Source organism: Rhinoderma darwinii, chromosome 1 (assembly GCF_050947455.1).
Source record: "Rhinoderma darwinii isolate aRhiDar2 chromosome 1, aRhiDar2.hap1, whole genome shotgun sequence".
Lineage (NCBI taxonomy): Eukaryota > Metazoa > Chordata > Amphibia > Anura > Rhinodermatidae > Rhinoderma > Rhinoderma darwinii.
The window spans coordinates 333,650,601-333,666,326 of NC_134687.1; the positions used below are offsets into that span (position 1 = coordinate 333,650,601).

The 15,726-nt window shown below is 43.2% G+C and overlaps 1 protein-coding gene across 4 annotated transcripts in view; it reads right to left on the reverse strand.

Moving 5' to 3' along the window:
• The window catches only part of ACO1 (aconitase 1), a 254,019-nt gene that overhangs the window by 14,022 nt on the left and 224,271 nt on the right, over positions 1-15,726 (reverse strand). For all 4 annotated transcript variants that reach the window (XM_075825662.1, XM_075825663.1, XM_075825660.1 and 1 more), the window contains 6 exons: positions 7,047-7,186; positions 6,227-6,398; positions 4,670-4,770; positions 4,391-4,507; positions 3,755-3,914; positions 218-353 (listed from right to left, as the gene is read on the reverse strand). In XM_075825662.1, the coding sequence (XP_075681777.1) occupies positions 218-353; positions 3,755-3,914; positions 4,391-4,507; positions 4,670-4,770; positions 6,227-6,398; positions 7,047-7,186 (826 nt within the window). The remainder of the gene's footprint in view (positions 1-217; positions 354-3,754; positions 3,915-4,390; positions 4,508-4,669; positions 4,771-6,226; positions 6,399-7,046; positions 7,187-15,726) is intronic.

Here is a 15,726-nt window from a genome sequence, read left to right on the forward strand (position 1 = left end):
ACTCAACCTCTTGGTGATCGGTCGTCGTCCGATTGCAGAGACCTCCTCTGATCACGAGAACAAAGGGGTTGCAGGGAACTGCAATTCAGTCCCATTCAAAAGCGCCGCATGCTAGAACTTGCCAAGTATAGAAAACCCTTTTAACTATTTTTATTTTTTGACAGTTGTACCTAGTATGCAGAAGACTGTATTGAACAAGATTTTTAGCAACACATACCCAAGTTTGGACAGATAAGGCATGACACCACTGTCTCGGAGATAGTAAGTCACTACCCCACTGCCAGGAGACAAGCTTGTCTTGATATAAGGCTTCACCGTTAATCCAGCTTCCACAGCGTTTTTGGCCAATAATCCTAACATAACATATGGAACAAGGATATGGTATAAAAATAGAGCAGTAATAGCACGGACAAGATGAACACAATGCAAATATAATATTGTGACAATCTCACCCTAAACTAAATGCTGAAAAATTATTCAGGTTCTATTTATGGGTAGAATCTATTATATATTTTCGAAAGTTTGTTTGAAGCCCGATTTTTTATTTGTTTCAAATGCAGTGATGTCACGCTCCATCCTCCACAGCGTAGCCACACAAAATGGCGCTAGGTCAGAGGATACTCGGAGCGCAGTGTCGGGCGCTGGCTCTTTGTCTGCTCACAGCCTCAGTAGAGTAACACGAACATGTACGAGATTTCTCCTCAGGACTGTCTGGGGTAACGTTCTAACGCCCCCTCCACGGCCTTAGCATACTTTACCTGCTTGGACTTGGCCTGCGCAGCGGTCGGGCCCTTCTTCCTCAGCTCAGTTACGGTGTCCCAGTCACTCTCAGCCATGTCTCGTCTTTTACCTCACCAGACGCTTCACTAAAAATTCCCAACACTACGCGACAAAGGCCCGACCTCCAAACCCCGCCTCCTCGGCCTCATTAGTTACAACCATCAGTCAGTCTCATACAAGCGCTGATTGGTGGAATATCGCCTAGCTTCCTAATTCGCTAAATGCTGAGGAAAGATCTGGAAAGGCTGGGGCTTCGTACCAAGGAAGACGTTAATTGGATAGATTGGCCCAGAACGCTATGCATTGATTGTCTGTTTGCAAGTGCTGATTGGATAGAATGTGACGACCTGCCTGATAAAGCGGACTTGTTGCTATAACACTCCTGATCCATTAGCTGATGGAAGAAACACATATACAACAACGCTTGGAAGACCAAGCGGGACCAGGACGTCTGACACTTATGTAACCCAGAGTAATCTGCCGGTCTCGGCGTTACAATATTGATCAAGCACGGGTGCATTTCCTGAACTGCTCGCTAGGTGGCGCGGTATCAGAAGTCTTACTTGTGCGATGTCCCTCGCCGCTTGCCGTATTCGGGCTGTGTAATCATTGCTGCTGCTGTACTACAAATCCCAGCGTGCTCTAGAAGTTGTATAGAGGGAGTGGGGATGTTACTGCTGGCCCCTGCATGAAGGGTCCCAAGAGCTGCTGCTCCTACTCTCTTCCCAGGCAAGTCTCCATAACCTTCAGGCTGACCCTGGGCACACTTTTATTTTAGGTCTACAGGTTTCATTAAAAATTTCCGCCTATCACGAAATGAATGAGGGATCACGTGCTTGATGTGACTATTGAGCCATGTGACCTGGAGGTCCCTATATATCTGTACGTCATGTGACGCTGTCCGTGTATACGCGTGTTCTTATACGGATGTATTTTCTGACAGGCCTCCGGTACGGCTCTATGATACCCCAAAGAAGGCTCCACGGGGAGATGCGGACTTCATTGCCCAGATTACTGCCCCATGTGCCCTGTACCCACATCATATTCCCACCAATACGCTGCAGAAGTTGCTGCTGTCCGCCGGCTCAGCATTTATCTATTATATATTTTCAAAAGTTTGTTTGAAGCCCGATTTTTCATTGGTTTAAAATTAAGTGACGTCACGCTCCATCCTCCACAGCGTAGCCACGCCTTGGCATCAGAGTAACGCCACACACAAAATGGCGCTAGGTCAGAGGATACTCGGAGCGCAGTGTCGGGCGCTGGCTTTGTCTGCTCACAGCCTCCTCGGGACGGACAGGCAGACACGGCCGTGATGGTGAGTATCGTTGGTGGAGGGAGCTGGGTCTGTGCTTTGAGGGCACGGTGGAGAAAGAGCTCCGTGAGGTTACGTGTGCTGTATGGCAGGCCTAGGCCACACCGCTCCCATACTGACCTTCCCAACATGGCAGAATGTTCCCGACAACAAGACACCAAGTTGGTGGGCCGCCTCGCTTTCCGGCTTCTCCGCCGTCCGGTGTGAGACCCCCGGGCCCGACCGACTACTGTCACCCACAACAGTCTCCCCAGGACTGACGGGCAGACACACTATCTATACCGTAAGTCAACCTCCCGAGCAACGCCGGGTATAACAGCTAGTTCAGTATAAACATTATTGCACTGGCCACAGACAAGTTGCAGCTAACGTCTTCCCTACCACATCTTCGACTAGGGCTGGGCAATTATGACCTACATCAAAATCACGATTAATTCGACATGTAACCACGATTACGATTAATGAACAATTATTCTGGCCCCCCCTTTTTTGCATACCATGCCCCCTATTTGCATGCTACGCCATTGAATATTTATCCCCTGAGCCTGCCCCCCCACACAGTATGAACCATAGCTGCCCCCACATAGTAGAATACCTTTATAGCTGCCCACACACACGATCAAGCCCCCATAGCTGCCCCCACACATCATACCCCTATAATTACTACTCCACAGTATATTGGCCCCCATAACTGCCCTCCACACAGTATAATGCCCCGCTTAGCTGCCCCCACAGTATAATGCACCCACAGAGCCTAATAAAATATATACTCACCTAACCCCGTTCCAATGGCAAGTGAAGGGGATCCCTCTGCTACTCCAGTGTGTGAGGCTTGGCGCAGACAGGTGCGAAGACATCACTCCCTTGCACCAAGCGTCCGGCGACTCATGAAAAATGTTACAGCAGGGGAGCTTACGGCTCCCTTCTCTAGCCTTGGATTGAACTGTATTTGCGTCCGGAGGAAAAAAAATTGAAATGTGCATGACGACGTAGGTTAATCGCGTAGAATTTCGGTTTAGTTTTTTTCCAATTAATTGCCCAGCCCTATCTTTGACAGTTCTTTGTGAAAGGGGACTTCAGGTTGCCATATAGCACTCTTAAAGGATATGTAAACCCTTTAAAAGGCATTTTTTTTTTTATGAAAAGTTCAATCAGTGTAATTGGTGCAACTTTATAATAAGGTTTTTTTAAAAAATATTTTTACTTTTTGAGATACAGCTGCTTTGTATTTTCTATACAGAGCAGTTGTATCTTACGCTGAACCCTGTACCCGTCAGGTCCGCGGGACAGATAGGTTCAGTGAAAGCGGGTCCTGAGTGTCTCTGATACGCAGGATCCATCTGTTATCTATTACATCTAAGTTCATAACTGCCAGGTCCTGTTCAGGTCCGTGGGACTGACCGATTCAGGTCTTCGTGAACGATACCGCTGCTCTGTATAGAGAATACAGAGAAGCTGTATCTCAAAAAGTCAAAATAATTTTTTATAAAAACTTATTTTAATGTTTCAAACACACGGATACACCTTTTTATTTTAAATAACCAGTTTCAAAGGTTTACATAGCCAATAAATTTTGTTAACAAAAAACACTATAGAAGCTAGACCGATCCAAGCTGTGGTCAGCAAGATAAACACAAGCAGAAGACAAGTGATGCTCACCTGCACCCAGCATGACAGAAGGGTTACTGGTGTTGGTGCAGCTGGTGATAGCAGCTATGACCACAGAGCCATGTGTCAGCTCATAATCTGCATCATTATAGGAGAATTTCACTTTGTCACTATGGTGTCCTTGTGGAATATGGAACCCTTTAAACCCTTGCTGTAGAACACAAAAAAAAAAAAAAAACAATTGATGCTATAACCTAGCAGGAGCAAATACAAATTTTACAGTACATTTTAAATACGGTAGACTGTTTTGAGGAGATATGATTGCTTGAAGTTTGAGGCCCAAAGCCTGAAGCTTCACTACCTTCTGGTGCAGTGTTGTCATGAACACTACAAATCCCCAATACAATATCTACATCCGACTTTACTGCATATGGATATATGGGTGTATTGGGTAAAAAGTCCACAGAAAATTTTGAATCACTGTGACAGAAATCAGAAGGGTACATGTTGGCAGATTCTCCTAGAAGTGCAGCCTCAGGCTTAGGGCCTGTAAACTCAAGTGATCATATCTAAGCATAGTATAAGAAAATAGTTTTCATATTTTTACTCTACACTAAAGGAAACATATTTTTTTTAAATCTCAGTGGAAATACCGTAATGCTAGAACTATGACTGCACTTTTCTTACCTTGGCTCCTAGGCAACTTTCAAAGTCTGTTTTCATGTCAGACACAGCTACTTTATCCTGAGGTCTCTTGGGTCCACTACAACAAGGCACAACAGTACTCAGATCCAGCTCTACCACCTGTTTTATAAAAAAATAATAACATACTCAAATGCTACCAATAACTAAAACTACCATATGTTAGTCATTAAGACATCCATGTTAGTATGTGAATAATATATGCAGGTATCTTATATAATATATCTATGTAGAAGGTCAAATGTTTAAAGCTTCCGATATTACCTGAGTGAAATCGGGGTCCTGGTCTGTATTATTGAAGTCCCTGAATAGCCCAGCGGCCTCTAAATACTTCTGAATGTATTTCACTTTATCTTCTTGACGACCTGAGACAGGGATACAAAACATTAATATTTCATCCTGTGATTAAGGGGCTCATATTACAGTATCACGCAGGCTTCCATTGCTTTCTCCAACAGCGGCAACGTTCAAATTTTCATGTCCCAGTTAAATGCTAGGCAAGATGGCGGAGAAAAAGGGTAAAGAGGTCTGTGTGCGTTTCTTTTCTCCCAGAAATTACACGGACAGAGAATCACAATTCAATAACTCGTTGTGCTTCTAATCTCTTTATATATTTTGAATGTTATGCCATATCCTGGTTATACAAGCTCCTGAAAACCTTCAGTGAAGTCATTTAATATTCTACATATATTACAAGTCATCTTGGACGCATATAAGTTGAATAAATGCTGGGCGATTACCAGTGATAAAAGCTGAGTCTTCACAAGCCTTGAATGGCACATAAATGAGCAGTGCTCAGGTTCATACCGGATAGGGTCATACTAGAATTGTTAGGGGAATTATTAGAAAACCTAGACAAATGTTTGGTCTGATGGGACAATGTGGCAGTTTTTTTGCTTGTATAGATGTGGGATTCACAGAATTTCCGGTGAAGGGTAAGGGCTGGTGGAGTCCCGCTATAAATACTGTATGAAGGGATGGGACCGGCTGTGACTAATGGGTAAGTTGGGGAAGGGGCCAGCTGTAAGTGGGAGGGGGTGTTGCTATGATCACTATCTGGGTTGCTGTGACCACTGCCGATGTGGTGGGGGGGGGGGGCTGCTGTGATTATTGGGAAAGTTATGGAGGGCTGTACCTACTGTGGAACTAAAGGACTTGCTTTCATGACTGGGGAAGTGGAGAGGAGAGTAGGGAACACAATTTTTCAGTGCTAGAGGAAAGGATACACTGCTTCGAGTATCGTCATTAAGGTAAGATATATTCGGACTATGGTGAACAGGGGAACAGACCCCAAATGAAATTTTTTGTGTGCTCGCGGCAATTGCTCCTCAACTAGGTTGTCTGGACCCATCCTTACACCACGTAGTGCTGGCTCCTAGGCATTGTTACGATTTGTCCAGACCTGCTTTGAACCATTATTATTGTCGGTTTGTATTTCCTTTTAGCGTTAAAAGCTTGCAAAGTCTCTTCCACTTCTTTCAAGACTCTTAATTTAATCCCAAAGTAATAAATTGCGTGAAGAAAAACTGTACTCCTCTAACAAATACCACCAAGAATGCGATTTCCTCACATCGTGGCATACCAGAGATGGTAAGTAGTGATAAATAACCAAAGTGCATTTAGAAGAATGTAAAAGATGTTAAAAAATTAATCCGTAGGTTTAGCAGGTTTTCTTTTCACATAGAAGAAATCAAGGGTGGCATTCATTAGACCATGGCATGTTGCCAAAAGCCAGGAAACCAAAACAGAGAAACTAGATGGCACCTTTGTTGCTAGACTACAAGAGACATGTAATTTTACCATCATGAGGGTTGCTCTTACCGGTTTGCTGCAGATACTGAATGCTGACCAGATCGACAGGGAAAAATGCTGCAGTAGCTCCATACTCAGGACACATGTTGGCAATAGTGGCACGATCAGCAATGGAGAGTCGTGTCAAACCAGGGCCAAAAAACTCTACAAATTTTCCCACAACTCCAACTTGACGGAGGTGCTGAAACATATAAAAGCACAGGACATGACATATACAGATGTATAGTTTTGTGGGAAAGATTTAGTATGATTTAGAAATGATTGATTTAATTCCCTGGCAACGTTTCACGTAACGGTACGTCATAGAAGCGATGGGAGAGTATGGAGCATGTTCATGGGCTGAGCCCGTCCCATACTCAGTGGGTGTTGGGTGCTGTATGTTACAGACCCCTCACTGCAACGGCCGTGATCGGAGAGGACTTTGATCCCGGCCATTTAACAACTTTGATGCCACCTCAGTCAGCCTGTCACCCCCACAAAGCGATCGCAGGATGCCAATGGTTGTTGTGGTATCTTCACTAGGCCCCCTGATCTATCTTTCCGTGCCAATTAAGTTTAACAAATATGATTTTATTTGAATAATCCTAGCGGGATGGGTGTTTGCCAGACACTTTGTATAACCCAGTGTATCTAAAAGATTATATTATTATAGTTTAATAAAATACAACCTGTCTAATACAAGTTTCCAACACTACAGGTTTCTTTCAGTCACCACACAAAATGATAGGTTATATTGAGATTCATCCAAGAAAAAAATCGAATGTCTAAGGGCAGCTTAACTGAATTCACCAATAAGAATTTTTGCAAAAACAGAGAACAAAAAGGATACCTTAGTCACTGTAAGCACAATATCTGTAGAGGTCACTAAATGGTGGGGGTTCCCAATCAACTTATATCCAATAACTTCAGGCAGCACCATACTTATTGGTTGGCCTAGCATAACAGCCTCTGCCTCAATGCCACCGACACCTGATGATAAAACAGAAACAGAGAACGATTAAAATGGAACCGGTCCTCTGGGAACCCCACAATCCTGAAAGAGAAGGAGTTGCAGAGCTGATTTAGTGCTGCGTCCATATACGTTTATTCACGGTTTAGTCAAGTGAATGGGCTGGCTGCAGTTCCCTGCACAGCCGAGTGGACGGCGAGTGCCTCAACACAGGGAAAACTAAGAAGAGCCGTGGAGCTAAATCCGTGCTGCGTTTCCCTCATTCTCAGGATTGGTGGGGGTACCAGAGTTTGGACACCGTCCGATCATAAAGTGATAGCATATTATAGAGATATGCCATCACTTTTATAAGATCGGAACAATTAACAAATGGCAAGAAAAATGTAAAATTAATATGTACAAGATAGTGTTGCTCACAGAGGGGGGGGGGGGGGAGGGAAAAAAAAAAAAAAAAGTCTTTATAGGTTCTCAAAGGGCAAAAATCTACAATAAAGCATTAAAAAGGTTTTTCCCCATTACTTACATTAATGACATATCAATAGGAAACACCATAAATATATGATCCTCCAAGTCAAGTACTGTGCCCCTTCAACTGCGCTCAGCCTCTCTCCACTATGCGTGTGTTGTTCAGATAGCACTAGTTTTTCTCAGGTGCTCAGAATAGGGTCCCAACCCAGTTGAAGAAATAGAAAGAATTGTATTTGGCACACTCTCAGGGTATGTGCACACACACTAATTACGTCCGTAATATACGGACGTATTTCGGCCGCAAGTACCGGACCGAACACAGTGCAGGGAGCCGAGCTCCTAGCATCATACTTATGTACGATGCTAGGAGTCCCTGCCTCGCTGCAGGACAACTGTCACGTACTGAAAACATGATTACAGTACGGGACAGTTGTCCGGCAGCGAGGCAGGGACTCTTAGCGTCGTACATAACTATGATGCTAGGAGCCCGGCTCCCTGCACTGAGTTCGGTCCGGAACTTGCGGCCGAAATACGTCCGTAAATTACGGACGTAATTAGTGTGTGTGCACATACCCTTAGAAAGGTAAAGTGAATTTTATTTAGATTTTTTATTGTAATGCCAGTGGCTAGATGTGCACCGTTTCGGTCGTTAGACCTTCATCAGGCACTAGAGAAACCTATACATGTAATTTTGTATAATTTAAAGATACCATAAACAAATACAGGATGTATAATATTTAACCCGTTAGTGACCGGCCCATCGTGTTTCTACGTCGGTCACTAACTACGTTATTCCGATGCCATAGACTTTTTACGTCGCGGCATCGGAATAAGTAAACAGAGCAGGGAGCTGTCAGATCTCCCTGCTCTCAGCTGCCAGAGGTAGCTGAGGGCTGGGAGCGTCTCTGCTCTGCCGGGTGAGATCGATATTCATATCGATCTCACCCGTTTAACCCCTCAGATGCGGTGCTCAATAGCGAGCACCGCATCTGAGTGGTTTTGGAGAGAGGGAGGGAGCTCCCTCTCCCTCCCACCGACACCCGGCGATACGATCACCGAGTGTTTGTGTCTCCAATGGCAGCCGGGGACCTAATAAAGGCCCTCAGGTCTGCCAGTAATGAATGCCTGCTAGATCATGCCGCAGGCATGACCTAGCAGATGCCTGTCCGTTTTAAACGGACAGGCATAATACACTGCAATACAGAAGTATTGCAGTGTATTAGAATAGCGATCGCAGAATCGCATATTAAAGTCCCCTAGTGGGACTAGTAAAAAAAAAAAGTTTAATAAAGTTAATAAAAAAAAAGTGAAAAAAAAAATTAAAAACCCACTTTTCCCCCTTACAAACTGCTTTACTATTAAAGAACCAAAATAAAGTAAAAAAGTTACACATATTTGGTATCCCCGCGTCCGTAACGACCCCGACTATAAAGCTATTACATTACTTAACCCGCACGGTGAACGCCGTAAAAAATTAAATAAAAAAACGACAGAAAAATTGCTGTTTTCTGTGAATCCTGACTTTAAAAAAATGTGATTAAAAAGTGATCAAAAAGTCGCATCTACTCAAAAATGGTACCAATAAAAACTACAAGTCTTCCCGCAAAAGAAAAAAGCCCTCATACAACCGCATCGGCGAAAAAATAAAACCGTTACGGCTCTTCAAATATGGAGACACAAAAACAAATAATTTTGAAAAAAAAGCGTTTTTCCTGTGTAAAAGTAGTAAAACATACAAAAACTATACAAATTTGGTATCGTTGCAATCGTAACAACCCGCTGAATAAAGTTAGTGTTATTTATACCACACGGTAAACGGCGTAGATTTAGGACGCAAAAAAGCGTGGCGAAGTTTCAGATTTTTTTCTATCCCCCCCCCAAAAAAAAAAAAAGTTAATAAAAGCTAATCAATAAATAATATGTACCTCAAAATGGTGCTATTAAAAAATACAACTTGTCCCGCAAAAAAACAAGACCTTATACAGCTATGTCGACGCAAAAATAAGAGAGTTATAGCTCTTGGAATGCAACGATGGAAAAACGTAAAAAATAGCCTGGTCATTAAGGTCTAAAATAGGCTGGTCATTAAGGGGTTAACATTGAAATACATTGCAAAGAGTTCGTACAAAACAGAGATATGTACAACATTGGGTAATATAAAAAAGGAAGGAACAATGTCTAGCATCATGTGACCGTGTTGGGCATCAAATAGGTGGGGGATATTATCTTAACAGTATCTAAGTTGTAGTTAAGGAAGCAAGTAGACAATGCAACATATAGTGTATAGCAGGGCAAAGTATCTTATCAATCTGTCATAGTATGTTAGTGAAATCTACAGGGTGACCAATAGGGCACAAGGCTGGATAGTCAGAAGTATGATGAGATCCAGAATAACAGCAGCATAACATACCTGAGCCGTACTGGGGACTGATCTAAAGAAGCTGGCGCTCTGTAAATAATTGCGGCTTGCCGCTTTAAATGGCGCTTGTGTTATTATTTATCATGTATATGTTTCTCTAGTGCCTGATGAAGGTCTAACGACCGAAACGTTGCACATCTAGCCACTGGCATTATGATAAAAAAAAAATCTAAATAAAATTCACTTTACCTATCTAAGAGTGTGTCGAATACAATTCTTTCTATTTCTTCAACTGGGTTGGGACCCTATTCTGAGCACCTGAGAAAAACTAGTGCTATCTGAACAACTCCACACGGATACTTCCCTTTCAGACCAGCACAGAAAAGGATGTCAAATCCCATTTTCTCTTTTAATGAGGAAGAAACGGATAGCATCTTGTCCACAGTGACCGCATCAAGAGATTTCCTTCAGATCCCTCCTACAGAAATCCGGAGCAGAGACCATGAGAAAGTCTCAAGACGACGTATCAACCAGAAACTACATAGTGCCACATTGGCTGAATACATAAGAGTGCAGCGAATTCCAAGAGGCCTTTGTGTACCCATTGGACCGACCATCTTCAAGGACTACCAAGAATATTGCACACAATTTGAGCATAGATTAAACAAATGCTCCTTTGACCTGATGATACTGACAGTGTCACACCCCCAAAGAAATATTACTGAGCTCAACAACAAGATCCCAGCGTCATAGCAGCAATTAAAACCTACTCTATCCACCGCAGACTACACCGATTTCGAAAACAAGTTGAAATCCAACCTCACCACACACCGGAGCGAAATAGAGGCTCACAAAAGGAGAAAATGTCAGAAAGACCAAGAAGATTACCTGAATAACAGAGTCTATAGATGGCAAGAAGTGTTCACCACAACACGACCATATCGCAGAGGACCTTATCAGTCATCAGGATCGTCACAGTCCGGATCAGGCGGCGAAGGCCCAGACTACCACCATCCAGGCTACCACAATCATGGCAGTCATTTTTTAGGCCAAGGCAGACGGCCAAGAAGAGGACGAGGAGAGGTGGGAGCAGTAGAAGACATAAACCGGTCCAAGGCAACGAGGTCATAGGTATGACTTACACCCCACAGTCACTGGTAGTGAACATCTCTAAATCCCTGGGTGTGGCACAACTCCTTCTTCTACAAAAAGGTCTATCTTTCTGTCCTACATACAGATATGATCTATTCCAGCTGGATAGGGATCTGAACGGTTTCTTTAGAACTCCACGCCTACGGGTATTTTTCTCCAACAAGGGGGAAACCCGAAGACAAGAGGACTCTACTACAACAACAGTGACCCCTATGGTCACCTCCAAAGATTTAGGGCTGAGGAACAAGAGTTTGTTCTCTCCCCCCAAGAATTCACCCCCACTTCAGACATTTGTCGGACTGGTCCACAGAGATGTGGAGGCCTTTCGCCATGATTTTGGCCTAGGCCTTTTTAAATGCCAGACCAATCTGAGTAACATTGATAGACAGGCCCTCCTCTCTCTTACAAGCGATAAAGATTTAACCATCAAACCAGCAGACAAGGGTGGTGCTATAGTAGTAATGGATAAAAACACCTACATGGACGAGGCACATAGACAACTACTAGACCAGACAGTATATAAACCCATTAGTCATGACCCCAAAAGTCAAATTATGACTAAAATTGAGAATATACTCAAACACATGGCCCAGGGCATTATAGACCAAGACATGGTTGCATTCTTAACAAATAGACACCCAGTAACACCAGTGTTCTACATCCTACCAAAAATACACAAAAGATTAGACAAACCCCCCCCCCAGCCATCCCATAATAGCGTCCACAGACTCTATTTTCTCTTCACTCGTCAAAACCACTAAATCATTCCTGCTTGACACCACGTCATTCCTAACATGCATTAGAACACTTTAGAACACTTGGAACCATACTAGGCACATTTGATGTAAGTAGCCTATACACTTCCATCCAGCACAACAAAGGCTTGAGGGCAGTACAAGAGATGCTTAGCAACGCTGATATACAGCCAGACATTATGGACGATCTGCTCAACATAATATTAATAGAGAATTACTTTCTCTTTGAAGACACTTTTTACAAACTACAAGGTACGGCAATGGGATCTAATGTGCCCCCCCCCCCCCTATGCCAACTGCTACATGGTCTATTTTGAAAAGCATTTCATCTACCCCAATACCATCTTCAAAAAACATGCCTGCTTATGGAAAATATATATTGATAATATCTTACGCCTATGGGATGGCCCTCCTGACAGTCTCCAAATCTTCACGACTTATCTCAACAATGTTTGGGCCGAGCTACAACTCACCCTCCATATTTCAGAAATAAGCTTTCTAGACACAATAGTTAAAAAGGACAAAGATTGCAAACTAAGCACAGACCTATACACGAAGGAGACTGATAAAAAGGGCCTACTCTAGTTGCCATCCAGTAGCCACAAAAAAAGCACTACCAAGATCTCGATACACACGAGTTTCTTGCATTGTCAACAACCCCGCTCTACGTAAATCGCAGAATTGAGAACATGACGGCCAAATTCCGTTAAAGAGGCTATCCAGAAAAGGTATTGCGGACAGCTCAATTACCCAACACCTCACGACCAAGTGAGAAACCTAAACGCATTCCCTTTATATACGTATACCATCCGTGCGCATACAGAATTCACCATATAATTAGGAAACATTGGCCCCTACTCAGAGAAGCATACCCCAAAATTGAAGAATTCAAATCCCCTTTTCTCCCATGTTCAAAAAAAAACTATCTTAGGGACAAAATTGTTAGAGCAGACGTCGGCTCATCCATGAGACCCTCTAGACAGACATTCCTCAACACACCCAAGATCGGAACTTTTCCGTGCAGGTCTTGTCTTCAGTGCTTACACATTATCAGGGGAGACAAAATTTACCACCCTCTTTCTGGCCAGGGCATCCCTGTCCGTGACTAATTCACCTGTAATACCAACTTTGTGATATAGATCATTAAATGTCCCTGCGGCCTAGCATATGTAGGGGAAACCACACAACACATTAAAGACAGGATTGGCCAAAACAAATCCAATATACACGGTGGTAAAACGTTACTACCTTTCCCTGCACATTTTTCTAAATATCAAACACAACATCTCACAACTGATGTTCCAAGTGATTGAACAAATTCCAGCTCCCAGAAAAGGAGGCGACAGAATCAAACACCTAAAACGTAAGGAAGCGTTCTGGTTACATAAACTCCAGACTCTGGAACCTAAAGGCCTTAACAGGGAATATGAAATTAGTAGTTTCCTTTAAAGTACATCTACCAGATTTTGTCTATTTTCATATGTCATTTCAATTTCAATTCTGTCGCATAATAGCAAATTTTGATCACATTGTGTTTCTGATGTTGTTTCAGCTGACTTAATCATGAACTAATATATATTCTATTCCCATCTTAGACTCGCTGAGCCTCACTGTACCGCAAAGGGGACTGCCTTTCTGACTATCTGACCTAGACGCCACCCGGGTTGTTTGGGAATGCAGCCCAAAGCGGGTGGTAAACTCCATCTAAGGCTAAATACTGGCACGAGACCGATAGTGGACAAGTACTTTAAGGGAAAGTTGAAAAGAACTTTGGAGAGAGAGTTCAAGGGCCCCCGGCGAGGCGGGACACGGTCTTCCCGGAGTTCCACTGTATCCTTTGTAGAATAGGGCGTAGTAGAGTAAGTTCATTTCATCACTCTCCACCATACAGAGTTTCGTTACCAAACTGCTTCCCTATATATTCATCTTACTTTCCCATCGATTTTCCTTTAGTTGTCCTTCACATCATCCCATCAAAATGCTCCTATTACTATCTGGACCAAATTTTCCTGTCTAGCCATTCATCCCATCCCATACGGTTTATTCCCCTCATATTCATGATTATTATCACTGTTTCTCTACGTACCAAAGTCTCCACACTTATACGGCGACATAGGAGATGGCATCTTCAATCTCCTAGGCAACGCCGCCTCCGACGACGCTCAGTGCGTCCATGTGCGTTCCACGCCTCTTTCCTAATCCTCATAGTGGAATGCACGGCCATCTTGCCGTGCGATCCACTGCGTATGCGCTGACGCGCAGTATGACGTCAGGTCACTATGGACAAGGATAACATGCGCCATTTAAAGCGGCAATTATTTACAGAGCGCCAGCTTCATTAAATCAGTCCCCAGTACGGCTCAGGTATGTTATGCTGTTGTTATCATGGATCTTATCATACTTCTGACTATCCAGCCTTGTGCCCTATTGGTCACCCTGTAGATTTCACTAACATACTATGACAGATTGATAAGATACTTTGCCCTACTATACACTATATGTTGCATTGTCTACTTGCTTCCTTAAAGAGGCTCTGTCACCAGATTTTGCAACCCCTATCTGCTATTGCAGCAGATAGGCGCTGCAATGTAGATTACAGTAACGTTTTTATTTTTAAAAAACGAGCATTTTTGGCCAAGTTATGACCATTTTTGTAATTATGCAAATGAGGCTTGCAAAAGTCCAAGTGGGTGTGTTTAAAAGTAAAAGTCCAAGTGGGCGTGTATTATGTGCGTACATCGGGGCGTTTTTAATACTTTCACTAGCTGGGCGCTCTGAAGAGAAGTAACATCCACTTCTCTTCAGAACGCCCAGCTTCTGGCAGTGCAGATCTGTGACGTCACTCACAGGTCCTGCATCGTGACGGCCACATCGGCACCAGAGGCTACAGTTGATTCTGCAGCAGCATCAGCGTTTGCAGGTAAGTCGATCTTACCTGCAAACGCTGATGCTGCTGTCACGATGCAGGACCTGTGAGTGACGTCACAGATCTGCACTGTCAGAAGCTGGGCGTTCTGAAGAGAAGAGGATGTTACTTCTCTTCACAGCGCCCAGCTAGTAAAAGTATTAAAAACGCCCCGATGTACGCACCTAATACACGCCCACTTGGACTTTTACTTTTAAACACACCCACTTGGATTTTTGCAAGCCTCATTTGCATAACTACAAAAATGGTCATAACTTGGCCAAAAATGCTTGTTTTTTAAAAATAAAAACGTTACTGTAATCTACATTGCAGCGCCGATCTGCTGCAATAGCAGATAGGGGCTGCAAAATCTGGTGACAGAGCCTCTTTAACTACTACTTAGATACTGATAAGATAATATCACCCACCTATTTGATGCCCTACACGGTCACCTGATGCTAGACACGGTTCCTTCCTTTTTTATATTACCCAATGCTGTACATCTGTTTTATACGAACTCTTTGCGATGCATTTCAATGTTAAATATTATACATCCTGTATTTGTTTATGGTATCTTTAAATTATACTAAATTACATGTATAGGATTCTCTAGTGCCCGATGAAGGTCTAACGACTGAAACGTTGCACATACAGCCACTGGCATTACGATAAAAAAAAAAATCAAAATAAAATTCACTTTACCTTTCTAAACGTGTGCCGAATACAATTCTTTCTATCTCTCAGACACTAGGTTGACCCCTTATAGTCCATGGGCTAACCTAGTGTCTCACGTGAAAGAAGTGCGGTTGACGGTCTTAGTGATCAGTGTTTGACCTCACTGATTATACATTTATGGTAAATCCTATCAATATAGTATATGTTGGTGGGAAAACCTCTTTAGATCTTGATCCGGTCAGTTGT